The sequence below is a fragment of the Myotis lucifugus genome, unplaced genomic scaffold (genome assembly GCF_000147115.1).
Source record: "Myotis lucifugus unplaced genomic scaffold, Myoluc2.0 scaffold_315, whole genome shotgun sequence".
Lineage (NCBI taxonomy): Eukaryota > Metazoa > Chordata > Mammalia > Chiroptera > Vespertilionidae > Myotis > Myotis lucifugus.
The window spans coordinates 876524-889889 of record NW_005871363.1 but is presented as its reverse complement, the minus strand read 5'-3'; the positions used below and the strand labels follow the sequence as shown (position 1 = coordinate 889889).

Here is a 13366-nt window from a genome sequence, read left to right as displayed (position 1 = left end):
TGGCTCTTCGGGGGCCAGAGAGGAGGGAGTGGAGGTTGTGGAAGTGTCAACGCTTAGCAATAAAATAAGGATTTCATTGAACAGAAAGTAATGAAATCAGCACGGTTATTTCCCTGTCGCTCCTGTAGTGCAGGTACATCTCTCTTTGGAGGAGTCACAAAGCGTGTGTGTGCGGTGGCCGGGCCCGGGGTGCATGGTATATGTGGGAGCCATCAGAGGAGGGCTCATAAATACCTTTAATAAAAAAGTGTCAGTGGAAGCAGCTCAGATTTTCAAATAAAAGAAGTTTCATTTGTATCTGGGGATTAGATCTGTGAAAACTCAACTTTCTCAACTTTTCCCCTTGTTCTGCCCTTCGCAGAGCCCGGGCTCCTGAGGATTCACAGGCCAGCTGGACTCCGGTCCCTCTGCTCATGCCCACCCACCTGGGTGGAAGGGGACCTTTCATTTCCGCTCAGAGCCCCTCCTGGTCTGCGTCATGCATCCATTGGGCTGGCGTGATTGAGGCCTAGTCTGCAGAGGTGCTGGTGTCTGGGCAGAGCAGGGTCAGCAAATCTGTTCTGGAAAAAGCCACCACATAGGAAAATCTTTGATTGGCAGGCCAAGGTCGCCGCTGCCATAGGATGAAAGCAACCCCACACACACTCGTGGGCGTCGCCGTGTTCCAATAAAACTTTATTTATGATAACAGGCAGGGAGCTAGATTTATAGCTCAGGGGTCACCCTCGGCTGCAGAGCCTCCACGTAGACTTAGAATACCTTTTAGCTGTGTTCTGACAAAGGTGATTGCTAAAGTTTATTGTTCATTGAAGATGTGCTTAAAATCTCACATCAGCCCAGCCGGCTGATGTGGCTCAGTGGTTGAGCATCGACCTATGAACCAGGAGATCACGGTTGGATTCCCAGTCAAGGCTTATGCCCGGGATGCGGGCTAGATCCCCAGTGTGTGGCGTGCAAGAGGCAGCCGATCCATGATTCTCTCTCATCATTGATGTTGCCATCTCTCTCTCCCTTTCCCTTCCTCTCAAAAGCAATAAAATTATATTTAAAAAAAATCTCATATAATTTAGCTAAACTAACAGGTAGGTGTCACTGTAGACCCATTTTACAGATAAATAGATGCAGACAAAGATCAAGTAATTTGCAGGCCCGTTGTTGGAGGGCATGGAAGTCAGGCTCGCCTCGCCCAAGCAGCTGGTGCCCAGGAGGCCGCCCTCCCCAGCCTGACCTACACCTGAGTTCCTGCCCGTCCCATGCCAGCACCACACGGTGTTCAGAGTTCACTGGTGGCTGCTTTCATCTGCGTGTACTCACTGAGATTTCTTCTCTTCGGAAGCACCGACGATCTCCACTCTGACGTGTTAGTTAACTATCTGGCTTCAGTCTGTCCTCGTTCCATGGTCCCCTCTGCTTCTGTCTCTCACCAGTTTAAGGACAGGGAATATGAGACTCAAGGAGGAGCAGCGTGGGGACTTGGGGACGGCCACGTTTCTCTGTATTTCTCTTTCTCTGTCATGTCGTCACTGCTCCTATCACCACTGGACAAATGCGTCCATCAAAACGCAAATGCCATTTTACATGGGTATTTTAATACCCCAATTAAGAATTTCAATTTTTTTTATTTATCAAGTGCTTGTCTCTCTGGAAACCTAGATGCTGGGCTCACAGAAAAGATTGTACCACCCCCCACTGTTGCTCTACTTTTTTTTTTTCTAAAACCCATAAGAACATGGGTGTCAGTAAATTCATTATTCCCAGGACACCAAGCAGCAACTCACTTGTTTATGAATTTTTATAAAAATCCTTTACACCAATAAACGTTGGGGGTGCTGACTTGGATGATAAATGGGTTCGACACCAGAAACTTAGAACACCCTCTTCAGCCCTCCAAGCTGGCATCCCGCACGGAGACAGCTGCGGCCTCTTTTACCGGATCTGACAACAGCCTTGCGCTGTATCAGGTTATATCATGTTAGGTTACTGAGCGATGCTGGGAAATGTGATCGTATCACAGACGCTGTAACAAACACAGACAATGATGATGGAGATGGAACTGGTCTGGGTAGAGATAAATTTGTGTGCCACTGCATAGAGGCCTGGGAAGTTCATTACAATACCAAGAACTTCGGCTTCCTCCCAACCACCCCGGACCTGGGAAACTGGCATGAACAATGTTGGTTTCTCCTCTCCAAGGGACAGAATGATGGAGAGCGAGGAATCGGAATAACCGTACTCTTGCGTCTTGCGGTTCTTTAAGAGAGCTTTGATTTAACGTTACCTGCTTATGTTCTTGGGCTTCTGTGCCACTAACGCAGAATGCGAGAATTCTTCTTGACGTCTTTCACCATCCCCTTGTGCTGTGCAGGGTACTAGCACTTGCTCGCCCACTAAAATCTTTTGCTGTCGGTCAAACACAGGCCATAGCTCTGCATGGGACCTGCGTGCTGAAGGTGACGGGGGTTCTCTGTCCTGGGGACTCAGCCCAGCTTCGGACGCTGAGCCTTCTTCAGAAAGACCCGGGAAGGACACATGGTATTCTGCGGGTGGGAAGCCAGAAGGGCTGAAGAATCTTAGAGCTGAAAATGAGACTCCACGGCCTCAAAGTCACAGAGAACTGAAATTGCTTTCGAGGTGCGGAGAGAGAGAAACTGAGCACCGTCTCTGATTGGGGGCAGCTCCCAGGGTGTGCGTCTTGGGTGAAGCTCTGGTTAAGAGCCTCTTGTCTAGCCTGGTGGCTCAGCAAATGCCCCCAAGAGCCGCAGCATTCAGAATTAAAGTCTGTTTCCTGTACTTAGGAGGTGTGGGAACTGGGGCACAGCCACCCATTTCCGAGGGCGGCAACCAGAGCTGGAGGCAGAGGGCCTCTTTGAAGAGGAACATGGGGGCATTTTGCTTTCCCTGCTCCTAAAAGAGAGGGTGGTATCCGGGGATGTAGAAGACGGGGGCGGGGGAGGTTCTCAGACCTGAATGACAGGGGAGGGGCTGGAGTGCTGCAGCCCTGCATGTCTCACATTGGGTTTAAAGTGTTCAGGCAGCACCTTACTGAATCGGTAAGACTGATAGAGGCACAAGCACAGTTACAGCATGTGTGTGCGTGCGTGTGCATGTGTGTGTGTGTGTATGTGGGGGAGGGGCAGTCTCTGTAGGTTGGTCAAGATGAGAGACTGAGGCCCAGTGGTTGAGCATTGACTTATGAACCCGGAGGTCACAGTTCCATTCCTGGGTTACCTGGGTTGCTGGCTCAATCCCCAGTGGGGGGCGTGCAGGAGGCAGCCAATCAATGATTCTCTCCCCTCATTGATGTTTCTATCTCTGGCCCCCTCTCCCTTCCTCTCTGAAATCAATAAAAATAAACATATTTTTTCAAAACTTGAGAGACTGAGTACCTTGTCCACACAGACGCCAGGTTGCAGGATAAACTGAGAAATACACCCGGAGAGGAAAAACCAAGGATTTGGGGGAATGAGGCGATCAGAAACAGAGCTATTTCTAAAACCTAAAATTACAGTCTTCCCCAGCTCAGGGAACTCTGAAAAGGCACTGAATTTTTGCATTTGTTTGTTCATTCGTTTGAACATTGAGTGACAGTTGGTGCCAATTTTCTGTGGTGCGGGGCCAGGAGGGCCCGGGTAGCAGCTGGACTGGCTGCGAGCTCCGAACCAGACTGCGTCCTCCCACTCCGCCTGTCCTGACCTGGAGCGATGTCCTCCAGCAGCTGCTGGTCCTGGGGAACCGCAGTCTCCGCCTCAGCTGGATGGCTGTGACCGTGGCACCTGTGTCCCAGCGTCGCCCTGAGGATGAAAGGGACTCCTCATGAGTGTCTGGCACAGAGTGGTTTTTCTCGATCTATTAAGAAAAGATTTAAAACATAAATCAAGTCATTCAAACCTGCAAGTAGAGGCAGGGCCGATGAATAGGGTGCAGATTCCGCATAGCTCAGGAGTCCCGTGTCCTCCTTGGCGCAGGTGCACTTCCTACCCTGGCTGCTCAGCGGCCGCCCTCTTGGTTGGGGTCAGTGGACCAGGTCCCCAGGGCCTTCCTCCCAGCTTCCGCGGGAGAGCTGGCCACCCGGTGCCTCCACGTCCGATGTGGTCCTCAGGCTGTGGCAGCAAACACTGTTTTCCTCCTCGGATGATGCTGAGGTTCATTCCCACACGTGGCGGCTGTGGAAATGGTTTCGCCTGACGATTGGCCATCGCAATCCGCAGCGTTGCTTGGACTTCGTGTTAAGGCCATTTCTGCGGCCCCCGTCCCTCCCCTGCACCTCGGTAGCGCCAGGAGAGAGCATATGGCCCAGTGATGCTGGAAGGCTCGGTTTATGGGCCCTCGTCAGGCACTTCCTGCCGGTCTTTGGACAGGAGCCTTGTTTGCGACTGCACTTTTGCTTCTGCTCCTGCCAAAGGCTTCCTCCAAAGGCTTCCTCCAAAACCAGAGATAAAGCCACAGGGTTCCCTAAGCCCTGGTGATCAGGGTGGCTGGACAAGGGCCCCTGGACCATCGGGGACTCCGACAGCCACCAGCACTGCAGGACCTGCACCCGAGCACAAGGACAGCCTGCAGGTCACCTGGGGGTGATGGGAATCTTCCCACATATTGGAGAGTTTGAGACCATCTGCGGCCACAAGCTCACCCTAAGCCAGTGATGGCGAACCTATGACACGCGTGTCAGAGGTGACATGCGAACTCATTTTTTTGGTTGATTTTTCTTTGCTAAATGGCATTTAAATATATAAAATAAATATCAAAAAACTAGTCTTTGTTTTACTATGGTTGCAAATATCAAAAATTTCTATATGTGACACGGCACCAGAGTTAAGTTAGGGTTTTTCAAAATGCTGACACGCCGAGCTCAAAAGGTTCGCCATCACTGCCCTAAGCCGTGTCCTCTTAGCAAAAAAGGACAGAACAAAAATAGGAGCTGGTTCTTCCCTCTGGCCTCTCCTGTAGAAAAACCAATCTAGTGTCCTTAGCCCGGCCGGCGTGGCTCAGTGGGTGAGCACTGACTATGAACCAGGAGGTCATGGTTCGATTCCCGGTCAGGGCTCATGCCCGGGTTGTGGGCTCGATCCCCAGGGTGGGGCGTGCAGGAGGCAGCTGATCCATGAGTCTCTCTCATCATGGATGTTTCTATCTCTCTCTCTCCCTCTCCCTTCCTCTGTTATATCAGTGTGTGTGTGTATAAATCTAGAGTCCTTAATGATTTTACAGAGCAAAGGAAATTTCATTGGATGCCCCGGCGGCTGCTAACTCGGTGGCCCTCGCCTCAGAATGGTCTGAATTACTCGGTGGCCCTCGCCTCAGAATGGTCTGAATTACACCATGTTTCCTACTAGCAGGGGGGAAGCTGAAAACCAGGTCGGACACTTAAAATAGATCTTGTTCGCAGCATATTCACAGGAAATGGCCCCTCCTGGAAGCAAGGCGGAATTATGTCTTGTCTCTGTTCTGTGAGCCATTACACAGCTTTGAAATCTGAATTATTAACTAAAACCTGCAAACTAGCCCCATTTCCAATGGCTGTTTGACAGCTCACAGGACTGACTGACTTTGGAGAGAAGCAGATTTCCTTTTCTGTAGCGAATAGAAACCCCACGGCAACCCTAAACGGCATGGAGAAGTGAGGGCGCAGGTGGGTGCTGTTCCCACGGAAGTGGGCACGATGCATGCTGGCATCCGTGGTGCCATCGAAACTCCCGGCTTCCGATGAGCAGGGAGCATGACTGATGTGACTGGGAGCGGGGACCACTGTCATAGAGCAGCTCCCTCCACAGCTTCTTCATTTCATAGAATCATCCAATTCCTCATTGCTCCTTGGTGACAGTGTTTGGTTTTGTGGCCACTACAAAGTAATGACAATTTCATGGAGCCTTTCCGTGACAAGAGTAAGAAAGAAAACCTTAATATTCTTCCCTGTTATCACTACTAGATGTAGAAACAATAGTTCGATGTTTTGGCTTTTTTATTTTAAACAGTCTGTTTGCCTGGTTCTTACTGAGTGACGTTTGGAGGGATGGAGCAAGTCACAAAGGACTCAAAGGTCAAGGCAGCAGTTGCGGCCACAGTGCCCATAGAGGTGGGCTTACTTAGCGTCCCTATGGCCAAGGAGAAAGGGGATATTTGATTAGAAATCCTCTGTAAGAAACACAATAGGCAAGCCTGGTCCTAAGTTAGGGTAACCCAAGTGGCAGCTGGTGAAGAGCAGGTGGGGAGGGAGGGGAGTGTAGGTGAGGGGAATGGAGTCCATCTTGGTCAAGTATGTTTTTTATTAAACGTAGAGTATATGTAAGAGTTATTACATTCACAAAATCAGAACTATTGCATCTATTTCACCAAACTCTTACTTTTTAAAATACATTCTTATTGATTTCAGAGAAGAAGAGAGAGGGAGAGGCAGATAGAAACATTAATGATGAGAGAGAATCATGGATTGGCTACCTCCTACACACCCCCTACTAGGGATCGAGCCTGCAACCCAGGCATGTGCCCTAACCTGGAATCGAACCATGACCTCCTAGTTGGATGCTCAACCACTGAGCCACATTGGCCGGGCCAACTCTTTTACTTTTCATGAATAGAAAGCAAAGCGTACAGAAAAAACACTTACTTGGGAAATATTATTTTAAGAGAGACAAACAGTGTGGGTGCTTCAAATGGAATCACTCATCTACAAAATGTTTTATTGGAACTGAAGTGTGCTATTTAACTTATATCTGTGGATTTGTGCATCTGAGGTTCATATCAGTGAGAGAGAAATATAATGGTGTGCCCTCATGACTGGGCATGTCATAATCAAAGTTGCTATCGCATATCGAGGTATTGAGTACTTACTTTATTCTCTGCTGATTATGGGGATTAAACATTTTAATCCCCAAAACAGCTCTGCTAAGCAGGTCTGCACCTCCTGTCTCCTCAAATGACCCACCCAACACTCTCCTGTGGGTTTCACTAGAAATCTGAAACTACCACCAAAAACTACCGCCAAAAACGATGTCTACCCAGCACACCCCTCTGTGGTCCATCTTGTATCAGCAGGGACAGCTTTTGTCTGGGTTTCTTCTTCCTTATAAGGCAGCCCTTCGGGCACTGCTCACCACTTTCCTGGATTTTCAAGGACGTCCCCAGCGTCTGGTCCTGAATTATCATGTCCTTCCCTTGATCGTGTAGAGCGCCCTCACCCTCCAAACCCCTGTTCTTCCTCCCAAATCTCACCTCCTTTCCCGCTGGACTCCCGGCTGCCGGGGAGAATGGAGTAAACAGATAGTGAGTGATGTCAAGCCATGTGTTTCTTACTGACTCTTTAATCAGAGTATTTAAATTGATCGTCTGGTCCGTCAACAAGGAGCGTTCATTAATGTTAATGATAAAAATAGTTTAAGATTCTTCCTTATAATGTTTTTTTTTCTTTCTGCAAAATAACTAATTCTAAACCTTTTCTTCTTTCTTTTCCAAGATATCGAAGACTTTGAGACCAAAACGAGAAGCGCGGTGTCCGTCCGAGAAGGTCAAGGCGTGGTGCTCCTCTGCGGGCCACCACCACACTTTGGAGGTACGGCGGGGTGACCGGGGTCCCACCGTCCACTTGGCCACGGCAGGTCCTGGAGCCAGTGGTAGCCTTTCATCAAACCAAAGGGACTGTAACCAGACAGTCAGTGGGTCCGGGCTGCCTGTCACCACTGGAGCCGGTTCAGCAGAGACAGGGTTGGATCATATATGAGTGTTTATTCCAATCCTGCCGGCAGCATGGGAGAGCAGCGGGTCACCCACAAACATCTGCTCTGCCCCCCACCAAAAGCCAGCTGCTTATATTGGGTAGAAGGACAGAGATTACATGGGGAAGTAGGCAAAGGGTAGGCCAAATGGGCAGTTTACAGGTAATGCAGACTGGAGATTTGCAAAGACCTGTGGGTACACAAAGGCCAGGGGTCTTCAAAGGGCTAGTGATGTGCAAAGGGCTGGGGGTCTTCAAAGGGCTGGCGGCTCTGGTTTCTGCAACAGGTTGTTAATCTTTCCATGGCCATAGGCAGCTCCCTGAGGGGGAGGATGGGCTGCATTTCCAGGTGAGCTCCCAGGTCCCACCTGCACCTCCCAGCCAGGTTAGAATGTGCCTTCTTTAACTAGAACAAAGCAATCCCAGTTAACAGAGCAGGATTGATATTTCTTGCAATTCTAGCTGGTCCCCAACATTCTATTTCTGCCCCTACCAGGACCTTGATGCCTTTCAGGTTCATCGTTCCCACATCCAAACAGTCCTCATCCAAATCTTTCATTTAAAATAATGATTTAAGCAGCCACTCAACAAATCAGTCCTTAAGATGCAGCAGGACAGCCAGTGGGGGCAGGGAGCCTCGCTGTGATCTGCTGCCTGTCCCCGCACCGCAGGGACCATTGCACCCACCCCTTCAGGCTCAGCTCTCATCTCTTCAGGCTCAGCTCTCTTGTGGGTAGAACCGAGCCTGTAACTGACATCGCTGTTGCAAATGGTAAGTGAGCTCACGGATGCAAGTTGATTAGTGCAAGGACCAGTGCTTCATTCAAAACTGAAAGCTGAGGTTGTTAATTCATGTTGCTTAGTGGGCTCCGTGGAGAAGCTCATTCCAACAGTCCTCTTGGCCACATCACAGTAGCTGTTGGGAGAGGAGCGTTCCCCACCACTGGCAGCGTGTGTTGGATGGCACCGACTCCGAGCATCTTCCAGCGATGGGCGCTGAAGCAGCACATGCCAGTCTCTATCTGGAATGGATCCCAGCGACCTAAGCCACCCAAGGATCCTGCCTCCGCCGGGGTTGCATCGTCTCACATTCCACACGACTTGGTAGATTCTCCAGCCACAGCGAACCCGGAGGAGGCGTGTGAAGATGTCACGGGGTCACCTCGTTCGGACAGCCCCCGGTCGTGCTGAGGGTGTGAGAGTTGGCACAAGAACAGCAGCAGTACTCACAGCACAGCTCCCAACACGGCGCAGGCATCACCTCCTTGCATCCTCGCCACTGCCTCAGGGGGGTCTTGTTCTGCAATGAGAACCCCGAGGCAGAGGGAGGTCGGGTAGCTGTTCCAAGGCCACCGCACAGCTGGTGGGCAGAGAGGCCTAGCGTCTAACCCACCTGCCTGGCTCCCAGCCCCCAGCAGGTCCCCACCACCTGCCTCTGACCACCTGCTTCTCTTACAGCGGGTTCACTCTGGAACGAGAGAACCAGGAAAACAGATGGGACAGATACTTAAAAATGAAATGGAAGCACCTTCTCCCCCAATACGAAGCCAAATCGTATTCTGTTTCTTTAACATCTTGAAAAGATTTTCCCATCATCTCCATTCTTTACAGGAGTCTACTGAAATGTAGATATAAAAAGGAGAGGAAATTAATTACAACTTGACAGCGTTTTAATTCAATATTATTACGAGTAGCATGGCAGTCCGCTCACCGGAAATATCACGGGACACGTACAATGTCTTGAAGGCTGTCTGGGGTGAAATAACATTATTCCAGGGCACGCGGACCCCTGATGGTGCAGGAGGACATTTCCCAGTGCCATAATCTAAGGTGACAGGACACGGACATCACATCTGTTCGTCACATCTGTCTCTCAGGTCTCTTTAGGCTCTGACTCTGGTCAGAATCTTGGAGGAATCGAAGATTATTTTCAACTTTGTTTAAAGGAGGAGAACAGAAATGTAAGCTGTGCGTCAGTCAATGTCACAGTTTAAAAAGGCAGCCCAGCAAGAGGCCTCCCCTCCCACCTCGTCCCCAAGGACGTTAAAGAATATGTTGACCTTGGATGCAAGCCAGGCTTCCTGGGTACAGCGCCCTCTTGCAAAGCCCTGAGACCAAACCTCAGACCTGCCCAGATGACCTTAAATGAAGGTTGAGAGCTGAGTAACTGACCCTTGTGCATGCAGCTGACGGCAAGCTTGCCGGGTACCGATGCCAGCGTGGCCTCTGTAAGGCGGGAGCAGGACTCCACACGTACGTGTCCATGTTGACCTCACCCGGGAATTGAAGGAGTTTCAGCTGTGACTCTGGGACAGCCCTGGGCTCCCTGGTGTCTGCAAGGCAGGGAGTTTGGACTGTGTTCTTCTCTTCTGTATCGCTCTCCCGGGTCGAAACCGAGGGGGTAGTGACAGACACCTTTTGACCCAACTATACAAATAGTCATCAATCCGTTAGAGAGAGACAGTATTACTAATCATCTTCATCATAATAGCTGCCAATTGTTCCCCTGAGCAAGCACTAGAAGGGCATCCCTTTCACTTCCTCATTCCACTTCCAATAGTTCATAATTATTATTTTTAAATGAGGAAACGGAGACTCAGAGGAACTCAGGACATCGTTTTTCAGTCCTTAAATAAGGCAAGATGACAACCCGGGACTTTCTGACGTCAAGCGATGCCGGGGGCTGGGAGACGCGCCGTCTCACACATAGACCTCAGGTTGCTCATCCCTTCCGCACGCTCACACCTCCAGACTCGCAGAGAGCCTGGGAGTGTCTTTCAGTGACTCATTTAAAACAGCTCCTTATCCTTCATTTCCCTTTCTCACCGCCGTGGGAAGGGGAGTTGTGCCAAGAAAGGCTTCGAGAAGGAAGAGAAACATGTTGGCTGGATAACCTTCAAATCGGATGAATAGACAACAGGTTTACAGTGGGCCAACTCTAGAGCCCAGGAGAGAGGTTTTCTGTCTTTGTCATTTGCCTTTGGGTTAGCAAGTAGGGAGGTTCAGGTTGGATGGATAGACAGACAGGCAGATGCTAGATAGACAGATGGGTGAGAGTGTTCCATCTCCATGTAAAAAACTACCAAGCACTTCAAGCAACGCCCACTTATTAGAACAGGTCGTTCTGTGGTCAGAAGCCACAGGATGGGGCTGGGCTCCGTGCTCAGGTTCTCACAGGGATAAAACCAAGGTCATGACTGGATGGCACTCTTTTCTGGAAAGTCTGAGGAAGAACCCACATCTGAGCTCAATTCCTCATTCCCTCTGTTGACTGGATTCAGTCCCTGCAGTTGTAGGACTAAGGTCCCCACGTCCTGTGGCCGGATGTCCAGGGCCACTGTCCTCTTCCTGATGCTCCCACGTTTCTCGCCTCAGCCCCTCCATCCACAAGACCAGCAGCAGAGGTTCTCCATGACATCATGCCCCTCTGGTGACTTAGATCTCTAGCCAGGAGGAGCCTCGCCCGGTGCCAGACTCACCTGATAGCATCCTGGTCACCAAAGGTCAGGCCCCTTTCTCCACGTCACCTGTGCCGTAGAACCAAACCGAACCTAATCACCTGCTCACAGAAGGGACATCTGACCCCGTTCACAAGCAGTGGAGGCAGGGGTCAATGGGTCATCTCAGAATTCTGTCAACAGCTGGAAGGAGGAGGGCCATCCACCCAGAGGAGCCCCAAAAAGGGGCAGCAGGTTTGGGGCTGGGGAGATCAGGAGTTTGTTTGAGACATGCTCACTTTCAGAGGCCAGGTAGGTATGAGTGGCATTTCTGAGCAGGCAGCTGGATTTCCATGGCTGTGAGAGAGGTCTGGTTTGGAGAACTACATTTGGGAGTTAGCATAGATACGTGGTGTTTAACACCATGTGACTGCGTAGAATAACGGGTGCCTACTGTTCACTGGGCACAGCATGGGGCATACCTCAGCCCATGCAACACTTCTTGGAAATTTCCCCCATCCTACACATTGAGTGATTATGTTTAAAAGGTTAGTGTCATTGCAATCAAGATCACGTGCCTGGAGTTCAAGGTGACCCTGTCTACACAGCACTGCATGTATTCCACTACCTAATTCATCTGGCACGACCCTGTCCCCCACAGGTACACATATCTAGCACATACGTGCTAGATAACGCCTATAAGAGATAACCAGTGCTCTTATCCCTACCGGAGAATATGTAAACACTGCCAGAGAGGTGGACTAATTTACCATGGCTTCCCCGTCCATGTGACCGACCCATAACCGGGAGTTCCTTCTCCAGGCCCCAGCTCTGGACCCCTCTACCCACTGTCAGCCTCTCATTCGCTCCCAGTAGGGCTGTTTTCCTTACTGCCACCACATGGGACAGAATTCCCACCTTATACCTGTTACCAACCCTATAGCCCAGGCTTTCTCCACTCGCCACTGTTGACCACTAGGGGGCGGTAACCCCGCAGTGGGGGCTGCCTGCACCTTGCGGGTGTTCAGCAGCCTCTCTGGCCTCTATTCACTTGATGTCCTAACCACTCCCAGTCTCAAGAGCAGGAGTGAAAGATGTTAAAGACATTGCCAAGCATTTCCTGGCGGAAACATCACCCCTGCTGGGAGCCCGTCAGAGCCCCTCTCACATCATCCGGGGGAGCAAGGGCCTGCCTTCCAGGACCGGCCTCTTCTTCAAGTTGGAGGTTCCCAGCAGCTCCCCGAATCAGGCTGAGTTTTCGTTCCTGCCCAGTAGGCCCAGCCAGCACCCAATCGGGCCTCTGGAACCTGGACTCAGAGGCCTTGGCCTTGACCCATGCCCCTCTGTGGACCCCACGGCGGCCGGCTCCACTCCAGCCAGGAGGCCCGTGCATCACGGCGTGTGAAGTCCAGGAGGCCCAGCAGTAACTACAGGACAAATGGGGACTCCAACCGAAGTGGTCGTAAAGGTGCGGCCGTTTTCCGGTTTAGCACCGATATTAACGACTTCAGCCCAGAAGAGGAATGATTTTCCTCGGATTAGGTCTTTGCCGACTGAGCTAGCATCCCCGTGATTGACCGCCGAAAGCCCGCCACGTCTAACCCCGGAGCCATGCACAAGGTTTGCGGTAAAGTACATTCACTCTGGAATATTCCAAAGGGGGGGGGGGGGTTCCCACTGGATCTGAGCGCTACGCCTCCAAGTGTTGGCTCGTTTATTTTCCACAGCAAGGAGCAGGCCACTGGGTCAGCGCTTCTCGTTCTTGGTCTCTTTCGTGCGCCTCGCTTCCTCTCTAATAAAAACTGCGTCCCCTGTAATGGGTATAATTGCACGTATCTTCCGTGTTTGTATTTTAAATATCACAGTACAAGATATAAGGCTGTAAAAGATGTCAAAACACACTGGTGCTCGGGAAATAGGATTTGTGCATGCTTGAGAGAGCAGCCGGGGAGGCTGCCGCTGCCTCCTGCGGAGCTGCCATTTCCAATAATAAAACTGTGGAGGCTGTTGCCCGGGACGCTTTGGACTGATTACCAACAGACTCCAATGCCACTGCTGAGTCATCCCTGGACCGGCACCGGGACCGTTAATAACAGAGGGATGGCGAGGATGCGTGGCGGGGGGGGGGGGGGGGGGAGAAATTTAAAAATGCAACGGTTTCAAATAAAGGGGCTCATGGATTATGCCTTTAATTAAGGGAAGCCAAATGGGAAGGATTTTA

General features: G+C 50.8%; 1 protein-coding gene across 1 annotated transcript in view; it reads left to right on the top strand.

Moving 5' to 3' along the window:
* Positions 1 to 13366, top strand: part of LOC102424654 (contactin-6) — a 98847-nt gene that overhangs the window by 16136 nt on the left and 69345 nt on the right. Inside the window, exons 3-4 of the mRNA XM_014465922.2 lie at positions 2796 to 2953; positions 7451 to 7546. Of these exons, the coding sequence (XP_014321408.2) occupies positions 2796 to 2953; positions 7451 to 7546 (254 nt within the window). The remainder of the gene's footprint in view (positions 1 to 2795; positions 2954 to 7450; positions 7547 to 13366) is intronic.